The sequence below is a fragment of the Gymnoscopelus microlampas genome, assembly GCF_963454915.1.
Source record: "Gymnoscopelus microlampas genome assembly, chromosome: 6".
Taxonomy (NCBI): Eukaryota; Metazoa; Chordata; class Actinopteri; order Myctophiformes; family Myctophidae; genus Gymnoscopelus; species Gymnoscopelus microlampas.
The window spans coordinates 10,878,621-10,893,596 of NC_139943.1; the positions used below are offsets into that span (position 1 = coordinate 10,878,621).

Sequence of the window (14,976 nt, forward strand, 5' to 3'; positions counted from 1 at the left end):
ATGTATACTAGTTTTAAAATGTGTATCTATCTATTTAACAATTTCTACACTCAGAGTTAAATTACTGTGCATGCACTCAAGGCACAATAGTCTCAGTTTTTCACACTGCATTCCTTTGTTTCCAGACCTCTCAGGTGAACAGAGAGACAGAGGAGAAAAGGAGGACAAGGAATAATCACGTTACTTTCTCTCCAAAATCAACAAGGACTCAGACCCAACACTTGTATCACTGAGATCGTCTTTTGCTGACATTGGCTTATTGGACATTCTCTCAGAAAAGAGTCCGGCCTCCAGTGATTTCCATGACAGAACTTTTCACATAAAGCAGACAGGCTGACATACAGACAGACACACACACACAGACGCGACACAAACAGTGAAGATGTCAGGCCTAGACCTAGACCTAGACCTAGACCTAGACCTCCTCCCCTCCGCGTCTCCCTCTCCTCAGCCCCCCCACTGTGACTACAGCGACTGGTCCCCCTCCTTCTCCATCATCCCATGCGTCTACCTGCTGGCCTTCCTGGTCGGCTGCCTGGGCAACAGCCTGGTGCTCTGGGCTTACCTGGACCGAGGCGATGGCAAGAAACCCAACGCTGGAGGACACGAGAGCGGAACAACAGGAAGCAGATGTGGCGCAGCCCGTTACACTGACATTATCAGGACCAGCTGGAAGAACGTCAGTTCTAGCAGGGTCTTCTGTGGGCTCTTCCAGAAACTCCAACCGAGTACACCAACCAAATACACTGTTAGACAAAGCTACAGGCTTTCATCTCATCTCTCCACTTCCTCCTCCCCTCCTGCTCATGTTCCTCGCTCCGCTCATTCACTGACAGACTCTCTGATCGCCAGCTTGGCGTTAGCCGACCTGTGCTTTCTGGTGACCCTCCCTCTGTGGGCGGTCTACACGGCGATGGGCTACCACTGGCCGTTTGGGCAACCGCTGTGTCAAATGAGCAGCTTCCTCACCGCGCTCAACATGTACGCCAGCGTGTTCAGCCTCAGCATGCTCAGCGTGGAGAGATACTGGTGTCTGATTGGACGCCGGCACTCGGGCCACCACGCTCAGGGCTCGGGCTGTGGCGGCAGAGCGTTTTGGATAGTGGGAGGAGTTTGGCTGTTGGCGAGCGTCCTGGCACTTCCCGGCCTGCTGCTCCGATCCGTCAAGGAGGTGGAGCTCGACGGAGGACACGACCAGGACTACGACTACGACTACTGGCTGCCGGAACCGACTCATCAGCCATCGTCGGCCAATCCCGGGGGCTTCCTCCTCTCCTGCCAGATGGACTACTCCATGCTGATCGGGGCGGACCTGGACGAGACGGAGCGCGAGAGGGCCGAGCTGTGGTGGGCGGCGGCCTTGAGTCTGAAGTCGACCGCCTTCGGCTTCCTGCTCCCGCTCGTCATCCTGCTGGTGTGCTACTGCTCGCTGGCCCGCCTCCTCAGCCGCCATTTCGGCCGCGGCCCTCGGCCCGACCGCCGGCGCCAACGGAGACTCCTCAGGGTCATCGTGAGCCTGGTGCTGGCCTTCTTCCTGTGCTGGCTCCCTCTCCACGTCAACAAGACCGTGTCCATGCTGTCGGAGTTCGGCCTGCTGCCGTACTCCTGCGCCTTGGACCAGGCGCTGCTGGCCGCTCACCCGTATGTCACCTGTCTGGCGTACCTCAACTCCTGCCTTAACCCGCTCTTCTACGCCGCCTGCGACTCCACCTTCAGGAAGAGGTGCCGAGGGGCTCTCCTCGTGCTGTTTGGGCGGCTGAGACTGCGGCGGAGAGGAGGAGGGGCGGGAGGAGGGGAGGGAGAGGAGAAGGACGGCGAGGCGAAAGGAGGCGAGGAGAGAGACGAGAGAAGCTCTGCCGTTCCCTCCAGAACTCAGGAGGAGACAGCAGTTAGGATGGAGGATGGGGAGGATGAGGAGGTGAAGGTGAAGGAGAGGACGGAGGGTGGGAGGGAAGGAGTGGGAGGATGCCCCAGTGGTTAGAGCAGTGTGGCTCTCGAACTTTTTTCATTTCAAGGACCCACAGTTTGGTGTGGAATTATAGGCCACATGACCCCCCCATAACTCTGAGAGCGTACAAATGGAACCAAATGGACCCGTCCTTACGGGTCCATTTGGTTCCATTTGTACGATCTCAGAGTTACAGAGCGATAAGGGTCCATTTTGGTTCTTGCCCGTCAATAATCTTCGGTGGGGACCTCCTGGAACCCCGGCAAGGACGCCTGGGGACTTCCCCGAACCTCACTTTGAGAATCACTGGGATAGAGAGAGACTGTGGCCCAGAGCTGCAATGACACTGGTTCGATTCCCACGTGTTCTGTTGAATTGTACTTGAGCAAGACACTGAACCATTTGAAAAGAGAGAGAGAGAGAGAGAGAGACTGGGACTGACACGCAGCAAAGCTCATTGGGATCGGGATTCGAACCCGTAACACGCTGTCGGGCTGCATCAGAGCCTATGTGTGGTATGCGCCTGGACCGCTAGACCAGCAGGCGCCCAAATTATAAAAATAATTATAATCAAAGCGCCCAATAACAGTGGACTACTGAATATTTACCTTTTAAGAAGTTTAAAGGAAATACTTTGTTTGCTCTCAAAACATTTTAAATGAAATATGTTTCTCTGTATTTGTTTAATCTCTTCCCCCTGTTCAATGCAGACACAACTTCAAATCTCAATTATTTATGCTGTATTAACTCTGGATTATTATTATTATTATGAAGCATACCAAGGAGGACTTTTTTTCAGAGTTCAGAAGAGATTCTGTAGACAGTGATGTAATCCTTCTGAAAATAAATGGGATACATAAAAAACAGGAAATAATTACAAGAGACATTAATTCATTTACTGTCAAACCGTGACGTGAGAAGTTTCATTGGCTGGCACTGAGAGAGAGACACTCTGAGATGGTTTCCCACCATGGAAAGATCCCATATAAATCTGAAGAACAGTATTTTGGGCAGACTACTTTCAACATGTGTTGATTTATTTATGAGAACCCTGTTGTATTTTTAGAATGTCTTTGTTGAAGCACTGAGCCTGAGGCAAAGCCTGTAATAAAGTATGTGAATTTCTGTGAACAATTGATTGATTTGTTTATTTCAGACACTGTTAAAAGACAACAACAAAAAACATAAAATAAACATAATAAACTTAAAATAAGAAATTAAGAAATATGAAAATATGAAAACAAACACACTGTTGTACTCTAGAGCATTGGTTCTCAAAGTGTGGTCCGGGGACCCCCAGGGTTCCTTGAGGGAGTTCCAGGGGGTCCCCAGCTAAATGATGGATAGTTAGGAACCAAATGGAGAGTCCATTTGGTTCCATTTGTACACTCTCAGAGTTACATTAGCCTGGGCAGCATTCCATTTTCGGGTATATGATCCGGTCGGGAGCGGAAGTAAAAAAAAAGAAAAAGTGGCCGGATAGGCAGAACCGGAAAGACGTCTCACCCCAAAATAGGTCCGTGCTAATAAAATCCTTGATACGGCATTGTTTAGCTTATTTTTTAAATGTAAATGTGCGTGCACGATCCGGAGACTATTTAGCGTCGGTATTATCCCACGGGGAAACTCTATTCCATTTAAACCGCAAAACCGGATAGGCAGAACCGGAAAGAGGATTCTTTTTTCTTTTTTTCTTTCAGTAGGCGTGGTCTAGACCGGATCATATGTTGTCTTCTGGAACGCAGACCAGGCTTTCCTCCGAGGTGGAAAGACTGGTGATGCGAGGTTAGAGTTACATTAACATTGATTTTACAATATAAATTGGTGTCCCAGAGAAATACATTTTAAGATTCAAAATCTATGTAATTATGAAAATACTACAATATGTGACAGTATAAAAATAAAGCCATTCTGAACTTTTATTTTGAAGGCGGTGGCGCCGGCTGCATTGATTCGGTCACGTGACACAACAAACATGTCTGCGCCCTGTGTTTATGAAGTTGTTCTGTTCGTTTGACACTTTTTACCATATTTTACGATTCATATCATATTTAGCCTTTTCGTGCGCTTGTGTTTAAGTCTTTAGTACGTCAATACTTCAGCAGCTGCAGTCAAATACACCAGAGTGTGCATTTATGTAAGTCTTTTAGTACTTTAATACTTTAGCAGCTGCTACAGGCAGTCAAATACATCTGAGTGTGCAGTTATTTTGTAAGTATTTTTTTTTAGCATAAAATCGAATGTTGTGCTAAAGTGAGTACATTTACTCAAGTACTGTACTTAAGTACTAGCTGTAGAATACAACTCTCGTAGACGTATTATGATTCTGACGTTTTCAATCTACGAGAGTCATGGGTTCATCCTCCATGGGGACATGGACTTTCTGCACTATACCCCGTAGGCGTAGACACTCCAAACATGTACAAATTGAAAATAAATGTGCTTACCCCCACGCTCCAAATGTTAACTCTCTCTACGCGGTAGTAGTTTAGTGTAATAATCCATATATTTCAATAAATAAGTGTTTTAATGCCGTCTGTGGCCGATTCTGTCGGAAGTTCCCAATGGGCGGTAGTGACGGGTAGTGAGGGGGGCGCATCCGGTGAAACCCGGAATTACACTCAATGTAAACAGGAAATAAACGAGGGTGAAAAAATGGCGTTCGGCCACACACGGCATTAAAACACTTATTTATTGAAAGATATGGATTATTACATTAAACTACTACCCCGTAGTGAGAGTTAACATTTGGGGCTTTGGGGTAAGCAGATTTATTTTCAATGTGTACATGTTTGGAGTATCTGAGGGGCATAGTGCTGAACGTTCCTGTGCCCATGGGGGGTGAACCCTACAACTCTCGTAAATTGAAAACGTCAGAATCATAAATACGTCTACGAGGGTTTTACAGCTACTTAAGTACAATTCTTTTTTTTTGTTACTCTACTGGAGTATTTCCGATTTTCTATACATTTACTTTTACTCCACTACATCTCAGAGGCAAATATTTTACTTTTTTTTTTACTCCACTGCAATTATTTGAAAACTTAAGTTACTAGTTACTTTGCAGATTTTCATTGTTATTTACAAAACATACTTTAACCACTTAAACACTTAATATATCTCGGCAATTTGAAAACAGCAGATCTACAAGATCACAATCTGTCATTGTGAGCTTGTAGATCTGCTATTTTAAAAATATTACTAATATACATTTTGGAAAAAAAATGAGTACTTTCCCTTTTAGTACTTTAAGTATATTTTGATGCCAACACTTTTGAATACCAGACTTCTACTTGTAACTACAGTATTTCTTCCTTGTGGTATACCGTATTAATACTTTTACTTAAGTACAAAATGTGAGTACTTCTTCCTCCACTGTCCAGGATACCCTCCTCTTTGTCTGTCAGACTAGAGCGATGAAGGCGATGGGAACAGCATTGGTCTATGATGAGGAGATGACCAAATACAAGCTGCTCTGGGTTGAGTAAGTTGACTTTAATTAAATACATTCACCCATCCATCTCACTACCTAATGTGTGTGAAAGGCAAATACAATTCTAATGAATAATGATATACTTTAAAGCAGTGGTTCTCAAACTTTTTCATGTGAAGGAGGACCCCCAAAATGATATGTATTTGGCTGCGGACCCCCATCTCATATTTTGTGACAGACAATGACCTCCAAAACAGCAAAGATTTGTGTTAAACACGTTCGCTTTAAATATATATACATTTTTGTCTTTTTTTTTTCTTCCAAAAATAGCAGATCTACAAGCTCATAGCACGGCACGGTATGAGCTTGTAGATCTGCTATTTTTGAATAGCCAAAGTCTAAAATATGGTTAAAGGTAGGGTAAGTGATATTTTTGGGTTAAAACAAAAAGTATTTTGTTAAAAGGTTAAAGCTCTATATTCTGATAGTAATCATTGCTATAGAGTGTTTGTTCAGTAACAGGAGTCTCCCCGTCTCTCCAGCTCTTTAATAAACAGAAAATACATTTTCCGGTAGGTGTCAAAATCTCAGCCAATCAGGAGAAAGTACCAATTTTTAAGCTTAATTTTTATAGTGTTCCAGTTCCAATTTTGCCTGCTCATTTCTTAGTGTCATCACTTCCAATTTCACTTGTTTAATCTATATCCTGATTGAGTTCTCTATCCTGATTGGATGAAATTGGAAATGAAACTGAAAAAAAATGCATTTTCTGTTTTATAAAGAGCTGGAGAGACAAGGAGACTCCTTTTACTGAACAAACACTCTATAGCAATGAGTACTATCATAGTTAGGGAATTTTAGCAATATGTGTGGACCATCTGTGAAAAAATTTACTACCAATAGCTTTCTTCACCAATGTGTTCTTATAGGTGTCTAGCATCACCTCTCAATTAGTGCAAACCCAAATCCTTGTGGAAAATCCTGGAGAGCCAATCAAAGTTAAGGAGCCCAGAGGGCTTTGGTGAAAAATATAAAAAAAAATAAAAGTCTAAAATGAACTTGTGAGGTGTCTAACTAGGGGTTTTCAGGGGTGCTGAATCCATTCCAACCATTATTTTTGAGTAAAAATGTCTCCCTGGCCATCTAATATTGGTATATTGGTTATTGTTAGTGTATAATCAGTGTATAATCAATGGTAAGGGATTGGGGTGTTGTTGAATTGATTCTATTCTGAAAAACAAAATAAGAAAATATTGCTAAACACTTGATGAGAGTTTACTGTGCACATGCTCAGTGGGATACACTGTCTGAATGTGGGAAAGGAGCGGGAGTGTTGCATCCTGGCAAATATGTCTGGACGATTTTAAGGTACGGTAGTTTATCTACTTTTTGGCATTTATTTTCCTCTGCTGGCAAAGTTTTTGATTACTGTGAATTCAGATGTCAATATTCTCTAGCCTATTGCTTACATTGAACAACCATTAGTTAAACAATCATGACACTTGTCTTTTAGTAGACAACATGGAAGAGGATTCTGTAGCTTGTGGCTTAAGGTGCTTCATCTGTGGTGGTCCTGAGACTGAGATTCAAAAGTCACCCAAAAAGGCTATGCACATTTTTTGTCTTATTCTGAGAGTGTGGATGATGCAGCATTAATCAGAAGACTTCATGAGGACTGGAAAAACTGAGATGACCCCAAACTAAGATACCATTTGGAATGCAAAACCGAGCTATACAGTCGTGCAAGAAGTACAGTATATCCACTGGATATCGCAAGTTTTTTTTTCCATTTTGATGGAAGTTGCCACTTGCAGATTTCAATTCTATTCTATGTTGTGAGTGACATCATAATTTAATAAAAAACTTTAAACATAATCTATTCTTTAGCGCAAGATGAGCAAGTCCAATGGCCAGACAGGAAGAAAAGACGCAGGGCATTGTCTGGGTCAAGTAGTTCAAGTGCTAGCTGGCACACTTGATCTACCATAATACTTGCATCCTTTGCAATGAAGGTATCAGTGTTGGCACATTGAAAAGAAACCCTGGTAAGTCTTTTGTATGTAAGATTCAAATGAATTTTGATAATTGTTTTTCTTGCTCCTCATTGTAGGCTTCCACTCAAAGTCAAATAATTTAATCATGCACATATTGTATGTGGCTACCTTTTATCCAGACAGAGCTTGGCAGTTGTATCATGCACCTGATAATGTCTACCAGGACCGACTGAAAAGGAGTTTGATGCAGAGAGCAAAGCGACAAGGTGATGACTGGGGACTTGAAGTCGCTGGTCGCCTGGTGGCAGAAGAGGCAGTATATCATATTCGATGCAGAAGAGACTTTAAGAACCCTGTTACAAAGTCTGACGTAACATTATAACGATACACAATACAGCTGTACAATACAACTCACATTTCTTATCCTTTGTTAGTCCCCCTCATTCCTGGACCCATATCAATCTTGCAGAATACATTATTTTGAAGTCAAAAGTTTCACTATTAAAAATGATATTTCTTCCCTCAGGATAAGAAGTGTGAGTTGTATTGTACAGCTGTATTGTGTATCCATATAATGTTACCTCAGACTTTGTAACAGGGTTCTCAAAGTCTCTTCTGCATCGAATATGATATACTGCCTCTTCTGCCACCAGGCGACCAGCGACTTCAAGTCCCCAGTCATCACCTCGTCGCTTTGCTCTCTGCATCAAACTCCTTTTCAGTCGGTCCTGGTAGACATTATCAGGTGCACGATACAACTGCCAAGCTCTGTCTGGATAAAAGGTAGCCACATACAGTATGTGCATGATTCAATTATTTGACTTTGAGTGGAAGCCTACAATGAGGAGCAAGAAAAACAATTATCAAAATTCATTTGAATCTTACATACAAAATACTTACCAGGGTTTCTTTTCAATGTGCCAACATTGATACCTTCATTGCAAAGGATGCAAGTATTATGGTAGATCAAGTGTGCCAGTTAGCACTTGACCTACTTGACCCAGACAATGCCCTGCGTCTTTTCTTCCTGTCTGGCCGTTGGACTTGCTCATCTTGCTCTAAAGAATAGATTATGTTTAAAGTTTTTATTAAAGTATGATGTCACTCACAACATAGAATAGGATTGAAATCTGCAAGTGGCAACTTTCATCACAATGAAAAAAAACTTACGATATCCAGTGGATATACTGTACTTCTTGCACGACTGTATAGCTCTGTTTTGCATTCCAAATGGTATCTTAGTTTGGGGTCATCTCAGTTTTTCCAGTCCTCATGAAGTCTTCTGATTAATGCTGCATCATCCACACACTCAGAATAAGACAAAAAATGTGCATAGCCTTTTTGGGTGACTTTTGAATCTCAGTCTCAGGACCACCACAGATGAAGCACCTTAAGCCACAAGCTACAGAATCCTCTTCCATGCTGTCTACTAAAAGACAAGGGTCATGATTGTTTAACTAATGGTTGTTCAATGTAAGCAATAGGGTAGAGAAAATTGACATATAAATTCACAGTAATCAAAAGCTTTGCCAGCAGAGGAAAATAAATGCCAAAAAGTAGATAAACTACCGTACCTTAAAATCGTCCAGACATATTTGCCAGGATGCAACACTCCCGCTCCTTCCCCACATGCAGACAGTGTATCCCACTGAGCATGTGCACAGTAGGTGTACACTCTTATCAAGTGTTTAGCAATATTTTCTTTATTTTTCAGAATAGAATCAATTCAACAACACCCCAATCCCCTACCATTGATTATACACAGATTATACACTAACAATAACCAATATACCAATATCAGATGTCCAGGGAGACATTTTTACTAAAAAATAATGGTTGGAATGGATTCAGCACCCCTGAAAACCCCTAGTTAGACACCTCACAAGTTCATTTTAGACTTTTATTTTTTTTTAATATCTTTCACCCAAGCCCTCTGGGCTCCTTAACTTTGATTGGCTCTCCAGGATTTTCCACGAGGATTTGGGTTTGCACTAATTGAGAGGTGATGCTAGACACCTATAAGAACACATTGGTGAAGAAAGCTATTGGTAGTAAATTTTTTCACAGATGGTCCACACATATTGCTAAAATTCCCTAACTATCAGAAGATAGAGCTATTTAACACTTATTTTAACCAAAGAAAATCACTTACCCTACCTTTAAAGAGGTTCAAATGATTGTTGTGATGCTAATTTAGTAACTCATTTAGCTGGGGACCCTCTGGTACCCGCCCCCAAGGACCCCTGGGGGTCCCCGGACCCCACATTGAGAACCAATGCCTTAAAGGGGGTGTAAGTAAGTGATATTTTATTGTTAAAAATTAGTGTTAAATACCTCCATAGTAATATTGCTGTAGTCTCTGTTCAGTAAACAGCTGTCTACCTGTTTCTCCAGCTCTTAAACGGAACATACATTTTCAGGTCGGGATACCAGCAATGTAATCTCATAAGGAGAGAGAACTCATTATCATACAGGATGCAAGAGAAACAAGTGAAATTGGAAGTGATGAAACAAAAAAACAAAATGAGCAGACAAAATCGGAACTGGATCACTATAACATTTTATCTGATAAATGATCTTTCCTGATTGGATACACATTTGTATCAGAACCTTAAAATGTTTACTATAGTAAGGAGACCGTTGTTACTGAACAATAATTCTATAGCAATGATTACTATCAGAGACAAACAAATAAAATAAAATAAAATCACTTACAGCACCTTTAACCACTTTTCACCTTGTGGCCGTATTTTAAGAATAACATTTTTTCAAAAATAGCAGATCTCCAAGCTCACAACGCATCGTGATGCCACATGTAAGGTTGTAGATGCTATTTTTGAATAGAGAATGTGAAGATACATCAGCCAAGTTGCAGCTCAATGGACAGGGATGCCATCTTGTGGGGAACGCTGCTATTACAATTCAACACAGAGTGACATCACACATTCTCTTATAGGTTTAAGTCAGGGGTCTTCAACGTTTTCAGGCCAAGGACCCCCTAGCTGAGTGAGAGATGAAGCAGGGACCCCCTCTATTTTGTATAAAAACTTTTTTTGTTTACTTGGTCTGCTCTTTTTTCCCCCTCTACACCTATACCTCTTTGCCAAAAATAGCAGATCTATAAGCTCACAACGCCTCGTAGCGCGAGGCGTTGTGAGCTTGTAGATCGGCTATTTTTGGCTAAAGTTCTCCTCAGAAAAGGGGATGCTGGTTCAAGTGGTTAATGTAAAAAAAGAAATCATATCACACAAAAATTTGGCGGACCCCCTGTAGTAACTCTGAGGACCCCCTAGGGGTCCCGGACCCCCTGTTGAAGACCCCTGGGTTAAGTAGTTAAGCAGTAATAGAGTGATGAATTTATGAACACAATTCTTCCCTCAGTCCAACCTGTAAGATCGAGGTGCCTGAGCGTCTGACAGTCAGCCATGAAGCCCTGGTTAACAACGGTCTGGCTGATCGCTGTGTCTCCATCTCTGTCCGTGAAGCAACCGATGAAGACATTCTACTGGTTCACAGGTCAGACTACCATTTGGTGTAGATAATAGGATGCACACACTCATTTATTTGCATGCATGTGGGCAGGCTCGCATGTACGTACTTGCGTACGTGTAAATGCATGCATACAGGCAAGCACATGTACATGCATATACAGTACATGATGCTGGCACGCAAATGTACATGCATACACACGTACGTACCGGTAGATGGATACATGCCGGCACACAGTATGTGTTTTATAAACCTTCTATCTAGTGTATGATCTGTATGTGTTTTGTAAACCTTCTATCTAGTGTGCTCTGCTGAATGCTGACTGTTACAAACACACGTCTGTCTGACTCACTTTACTCTCATCATCTTTAATAAGATCAAATACATCAACAGACATCATCTCTGTCACACAGAAACTATATGATTCAAACCTGATCCATTAATGACAAACACTACAATATAAAACATGTCATCAGTAATAATCATATCAAACATAATAACAAATATAATTACAAACTGATCTTTTCTACACTACAAAATAAAAGTGTACAAAATAAAAGTATGTTATCAGGAATAATTTAATCTGTTTAACTATCTGTCCACCATAGCTGTATTTGTGAAGCATAATCTGTCTGTCTATCTGTCTGTCTGTCTGTAATACCAAAGCAATTCCAAACTGAATGATACATTAATTAAATAATCACATGTTATTCAATATAATAATTAATAACCTGCCATAAACCAATCCCTTCTGATTACCATGGAGATCTCCTAATCAATACCAGATCGATCAATATATTCAATATAGGCTTGTATTGGATGCTAGTAGACGTTCTAACCGTGGTTTTCCAGAGTGACACAGATCTTCCCTGGCAACATCTTCAGAGACGGACCATCATAATAATCATCATCACACGGACCATAACCATTATAAATGAATGGAAACAGTGTCTCAGTGAAAGTGTGTGTGAAGGTGTGTAGGTGTGTGTTAGAATCAGGGTCAGAGAAGGACAGCTGTCCTCTGTCCCAGTCCAGCCGGACTCTGATCCTCCGGGGTTTCTGATTCACTGAGAGAACAGTCTCCTCACCATCAGGCTCTGATGAGGAGACTGCTCTGTATTCACCCATATAGAACCATATATACCAGTATCCACTCCCTGTGTCTCCCTTCCTCTGGTAAGACTCCACACACACACCTACTTCCCAGTTTTCATTGTCTCCAACCTCAACATCCCAGCTGTGAGACCCTGAGTCAAAGCCCTCAGAACACAGGACTTGCGGCCAGCAGTCAAACCTCTCTGGGTTTTCAGGAAGCTGCTGGTTCTCTACACGTCTCACACTGGTCAGATCATCAGACATCATGAGCCATGGACTAGCAGTGTTGGGGTCCAGGATGACAGGGGTGTAGGAGACAATGTCCTTCATCTTGTCCCAGACTCTGAAGGTCAGGTTCTTCAGGTGTTTGGCCTCGTCTATCAGCGCTCCTGAGACCGGCGGTGGGTCCTCCAGGGTGAGCTGGACTCCCTCCATCGTGGTCTTGTAGTTCTGCAGGAATGAGACGTGGTCGTCGGCTCTCAGCTGGTCCTCAGCAGCTTGGATTGCATTGGAGAGGGTTTCCATTTCTCTGCTCAGATCCTCAATCCTCTCCTTCATCTCCTGACTCTTCTGAGCCTCTTCCTCCCGCAGAGCGGCGATCCTGGCCTCCTCTTCCTCCTGTAGGAACCGACGAAGATTCTGAAACTGTTCCTTAATCTGCGTCTCTGTGTTCCTGGCCTGAACCTTGATGTGATTTTCTGTTTTGTCGTAATCTGTTTTAACTTCATCAAAGACCTTCAGTTTCTCCTTTAAAGGCTTCAGTGATTTCCGGACCTTCTGTTTGCAATGTCCAGACGCTTCGTCAACGGGTAAGAACTTGTGTCCGGCGTGTTTCTCTGAATTGCGACACACGAGACACATCGGCTGTTGGTCGTCCAGACAGAAGAGCTTGAGCTTCTCACCGTGTGCGGTGCAGAGGACCTCAGAGCTCACCGACGAGGAGCTCCGGCCTTTCTCCTCCAAGAGGTTCTTCAGAACAAAGTTTGTAAGAAGATAGTCCTTGGAGTTTCTCCTCTGACAAACAGGACATTCTTTTGTTGATTTATCCGTCCACCATTCCTGCAGACAGTCTTTGCAGAAGCTGTGGCCACAGGACAGCACAACGGGATGTTTAAGGATGTCATGACACACAAGACAGGCCAGCTCCTCTTCCTGACCAGTCAAACGGGAAGCCATTTCTCTGCTGCTCCCTGCCTTTCCCTGATCTGGAATGTACCCTGAGGCTGTTACACCAGAGGATTACTAGAAGACAAAGCAACGATAACATTACGAGTATCGTAGTAGTAGCAGTAGTAGTAGTAGTAGTATAGTAGTAGTAGTGTCTGTACTAGGGATGTGTAAAAGTGTCCAAAACTAAATTTGATTACCATAATTCCATTATAATTCCGAAAAAAACTTTTTTTTATTGTGCTGTCCACACAAATGTTGCCTCTCAATAAGGCTAATAATGGCAGAACAGATACCATCAGCACGAATAATGCAGGCACACTTTGGTAGGCCTCACCTGCAGTAAGCTAACAAAATAAATGCCCTCTATAATATTTTCAAACAATGTCTAACCCTCTGTAAACAGTTGAAAAATTCTAATACATTAAATCAACACCAACACATGCGTTGTGCGCATAGTAGGCCCATACTCACTCAATTAGGCTCATTTTAACATCGTCTCTCAAACGAACACAAAACATTTTCAAATGATCAAATAGGCCTAATCTGTCTGCAGATTGCAATATTTCCCCCAAAATAGGCCTAATCTATAATATTTAACGAAACATTAATTAAACAGCCTTTGTTGGCATTATAGACTAAAATAAATTACGAAAATAAGTAACCCTTTGTACAAGTGATTGTAGTATTCATAGTAACAGCAATATTTGTAGCACTTCTTATAATCTGCCTGTTCTTACCTCAGTAGAGATTGTTGCTGTCTGTCTGTCTGTCTGTCTAGTTTCTTGTGTCGCTCTCTGACTGACGAGTGAATCTCAGTCTGAGAAAAAGGCTGAGCGAACAAGGAAATTAACTGAGAACAGGAATATCACACACACCGGAATGTCTCTCACACAGCCACCCACACACACACACACACCCACACCCACACACACACACACACACACACACACACACACACACACACACACACACACACACACACACACACACACACACACACACACGTCCAGACACGTCGTCTTTGATGTTGTTCTGATGTTGTTCAATGTACTTCTGATAACAGGAATGTCACACACACACACACACACACACACACACACACACACACACACACACACACACACACACACACACACACACACACACACACACACACACACACACACACACACACACACACACACACACACACACACACAGGGCGGCAGTGGCTCAAGGCGTAAAGTGGCCAGGCCACTTGAGTATGTTCTTCTGATAACAGGAATGACACACACACACACACACACACACACACACACACACACACACACACACACACACACACACACACACACACACACACACACACACACACACACACACACAGGGCGGCAGTGGCTCAAGGCGTAAAGTGGCCAGGCCACTTGAGTATCGGGTTCGATGGGTTGGTGTCGGAGTGTCCTTGAGCAAGACACTGACCACTAAGGTTGGGCCTTGCATGGTTTCATCCACCGTCGGTGTGTCAATGTGTGTAAATGGGTGAATGTAATGCACATTGTAAAGCGTGTTAGATAAAGGCGCTATAAAAAGCGTTTATCGTTTAGGTTGCATTCAATTAAATTCAAAGGAGCTTTATTGGCATGAGAAAACATTGCCAAAGCAAGTGTCAAAACATAATAAAAACAATTAAGAAAGAAATGGGGAAAGTATGTTCAGTTGGAGTGGGTACAGCATTAGTTAAATAAACAGATCTATGTCACATTGCAACGTTATATATACATGTTATATATACAGGGTATAAAGCTTTTTGCGGGCACACACATACATGCATGCATGTGCATGGGCACGCTGAGCTAGATGTGTCTTTC

At 42.7% G+C, this 14,976-nt stretch overlaps 3 protein-coding genes across 5 annotated transcripts in view; 2 read left to right on the plus strand and 1 right to left on the minus strand.

The window, feature by feature from the left end:
* Nucleotides 1–382: 382 nt before the first annotated feature.
* On the plus strand, nt 383–1,981 carry aplnr2 (apelin receptor 2; the record flags this gene model as incomplete). Its single annotated transcript, XM_084060806.1, has 1 exon — nt 383–1,981. The coding sequence occupies one exon, from the start codon at nt 383–385 to the stop codon at nt 1,979–1,981; it is 1,599 nt and encodes a 532-aa protein (XP_083916932.1).
* Nucleotides 1,982–3,917: 1,936 nt separating this feature from the next.
* hdac10 (histone deacetylase 10) overlaps nt 3,918–14,976 on the plus strand; it is a 28,591-nt gene continuing 17,532 nt past the window's right edge. The window contains exons 1-3 of one of the 3 annotated variants that reach the window (XM_084061014.1): nt 3,918–4,163; nt 5,356–5,432; nt 10,757–10,891. In XM_084061014.1, coding sequence (XP_083917140.1) covers nt 5,365–5,432; nt 10,757–10,891 — 203 coding nt within the window. In that variant the 5' untranslated portion in view covers nt 3,918–4,163; nt 5,356–5,364. Of the gene's footprint in view, nt 4,164–5,331; nt 5,433–10,756; nt 10,892–14,976 lie in introns of all 3 variants that reach the window. The other 2 variants (XM_084061013.1, XM_084061015.1) reach the window with 2 other exon arrangements.
* On the minus strand, nt 11,442–13,962 carry LOC311046825 (E3 ubiquitin-protein ligase TRIM35-like). Its single transcript, XM_084059398.1, has 2 exons — nt 13,867–13,962; nt 11,442–13,201 (listed from the first exon to the last, which is right to left on the minus strand). The coding sequence occupies exon 2, from the start codon at nt 13,133–13,135 to the stop codon at nt 11,699–11,701; it is 1,437 nt and encodes a 478-aa protein (XP_083915524.1). The 5' UTR covers nt 13,136–13,201; nt 13,867–13,962; the 3' UTR covers nt 11,442–11,698.

What these genes read in the sequence shown, in the direction of transcription:
- LOC311046825 (XM_084059398.1), bottom strand. Translation starts at nt 13,135, where the DNA reads ATGGCTTCCCGTTTGACTGGTCAGGAAGAGGAGCTGGCCTGTCTTGTG.